The sequence below is a fragment of the Pteropus vampyrus genome, unplaced genomic scaffold (assembly GCF_000151845.1).
Source record: "Pteropus vampyrus isolate Shadow unplaced genomic scaffold, Pvam_2.0 Scaffold115, whole genome shotgun sequence".
In the NCBI taxonomy this organism is placed as follows: Eukaryota; Metazoa; Chordata; class Mammalia; order Chiroptera; family Pteropodidae; genus Pteropus; species Pteropus vampyrus.
In genome coordinates, this window is record NW_011888896.1 from 5,553,843 (window position 1) to 5,556,116 (window position 2,274).

The 2,274-nt window shown below is 49.9% G+C and overlaps 1 protein-coding gene across 1 annotated transcript; it reads left to right on the forward strand.

Annotated features, from left to right (window-relative positions):
- The first annotated feature begins 748 nt into the window (after positions 1–748).
- On the forward strand, positions 749–2,055 carry DIRAS3 (DIRAS family GTPase 3). The gene has a single exon (XM_011365725.2). It carries the CDS (start codon positions 789–791, stop codon positions 1,476–1,478), a length of 690 nt encoding a protein of 229 aa, XP_011364027.1. The 5' UTR covers positions 749–788; the 3' UTR covers positions 1,479–2,055.
- Positions 2,056–2,274: the final 219 nt, after the last annotated feature.

The following is a 2,274-nucleotide window of genomic DNA, read 5'->3' on the forward strand; positions in this document are numbered from 1 at the left end:
TAGCAGAGAGGTAAAAGCCAAAAGCAATTTTCTGTCTTTTGGGGGGAACTAGAATGCGAGGTGTAGCTGGCTAACCAGCCTGGGTTGCTGTGGATGAGAACTCGTAGACACATTGTCCGCCAAGCGGGTGGGTACACATCCCTGGATGACACGGGGATAGTTGCTGCAGGCAATGGGTCTGTTGGCAGAACGAACCGAGCATCTGGCCCCTGTGGGCTCCTTGGGCGCCCCTTACCAACCCCGTGACCACACCCTGGATCGCGGTGTTCGCGGCAACCAGCCCTTGACTGCCGTAATAGATCAGTATCAGAGACGCTGACAGATTTTTAATACCCAAGGAAAGAGTGCAACGAGGGCTTTTTCGGGGAGGGAAGGTTTGGTAACATCTCTCGGATGTGTGCGTTTTAAGGGTTGGCAAGCCGTCCGTTTTTACAGTTTCTCATTTTGCAGCTAGTAGTGTGTTGTGCAAATAACGGGTGTGTAGCCACTGAGTAAGGCGTCCTTGGAGGAGGTGGTGAGCGAATCTCCGCACCTGCACTGCCTTTTGTGGGTGCCTGAGGTGGGCAGTGAGCCAGGCTCTGCCTCCGAGGAGGGAGGATGTGGGGTTTGGGGAGTGAGCTGAGACCCTCCCCAGCATGCCCTGGAGAAGCTGTCCAGGCAGATGCTGTGACAACATTCCAGGTTAGAAGTCCAATCTCTCACTCTCCCTTTCTTCCTCCCTAGGCTTCGCCTGCTTCTGGCTCGGTGCCACAGAAGTTGTGCGAGCATCTCCGCACCAATTTCCGACAATGGGCAATTCCTGCTTTGGCTTCAAGGAAAAGCTGATGCAGCGGCTGCGGCCTCTGCCCACTCTGCTGATCATCCGCGCCTTCGTTCCGCAGAGAAGGAACAAAGATTACTGCGTGGTGATCCTGGGCTCCACAGGCGTTGGCAAGAGTGCACTGGTGAAGAGATGGGTGCGCGGCAACTTTCGCGACAAGTATGTACCAACCATGGAAGACACCTACCACCAGGTCCGCAGCGGCAATCGCGGCACCGGCACGCTGCATATTACCGACACGGCTGGCGGTCATCGCTACCCGGGTTTGCAGCGCCTCGCCATTGCCAGGGGCCATGCCTTCATCCTGGTCTACTCGGTCACCAAGAAGCAAACCCTGGAGGAGCTGAAGCCCTTCTATGAGCTGATCCGCGAGATCAAAGGTAGAAACCTGCGTAAGTATCCTATCGTGCTGGTCGGCAACAAATGCGATGACAGTCGCCGCCGAGAGCTGACGGCGAGGGATGGCGCTGCCTACGCGATGGAGTGGAATTGCGCCTTCCTGGAGACCTCTGCCAAGAAGGATGTCAATGTGCAGGAGCTGTTTCACATGCTGCTGAACCACGCGAAGAAGCCCACCACCTGCCTCCAGCCTAACCAGAAGAAATCCCAGATGCCCAAGGTGGCCGAGAAGCTGCTCGGCAAGTGCATCGTCATGTGAGCCCTGAGTTTTAGGAGCCCCGACCTTCTCCGACAGTGTACAGAAAACGTGGACCAATGTCAGTGTAATGTGTCACCTGTACATGACTGACTTTTGTGCTGTGGTTTGGGTTGTAACAGCTAGACGTCAATAAATGTCCCTCGTAGTTAAAATTTTTTCTTTTTCCCAGGCAAGAGAATTCTGATTGTTACAACATTGATATTGGAGGAAGAGGGGGGGAAAGGAGCACGGTGCGTTTAAGGAATAAGACTTGACTGACGTCAGAGATTAATGTTTGCAAAAGAGAAAGAAATAGTAAAATGAATTGAAAGATGCCACTACCCTTCTTGTAACCCTGTTATTGTGTATTTTTAAATATTTCAAGTCCTGTAAACACCTAATCAGATCTTTCCATTGTGTACGTAATTGTTAAGATGTGTTTTTGCAACAAAAGCTTTGACAGATGACTGTGAGATAAATATACTTAATAAGATAAATAAATGAATATTCTACAACTGAGCATTGAAGGTGGGGCAGAGAAAATGATGAAAGTGGAACCTGCTTACTAAAGATGTGCCAGTTTCCTAAGTCATTTAAAAATGTTGGGGTATTCCGCTTAGCAATTTTAAAAAGTATAACAGTTCCATGACTTAATAAAGCTTTTCCTGCATGCAATCGGCTGTAATATTTTTTTTCCCCCACTGGACAACAAAAAAAATTACCCATGACATTAAAATTTCCACCACATCTGGGGAAGGTTTTTAATAAGAATTTCACACATGGATGCCCCTGCCCTCTTGAAATGAGCCAGTGTGGG

Excerpts from the sequence above, each read along its gene's own strand:
- DIRAS3 (XM_011365725.2), top strand. The coding sequence starts at position 789 with ATGGGCAATTCCTGCTTTGGCTTCAAGGAAAAGCTGATGCAGCGGCTG.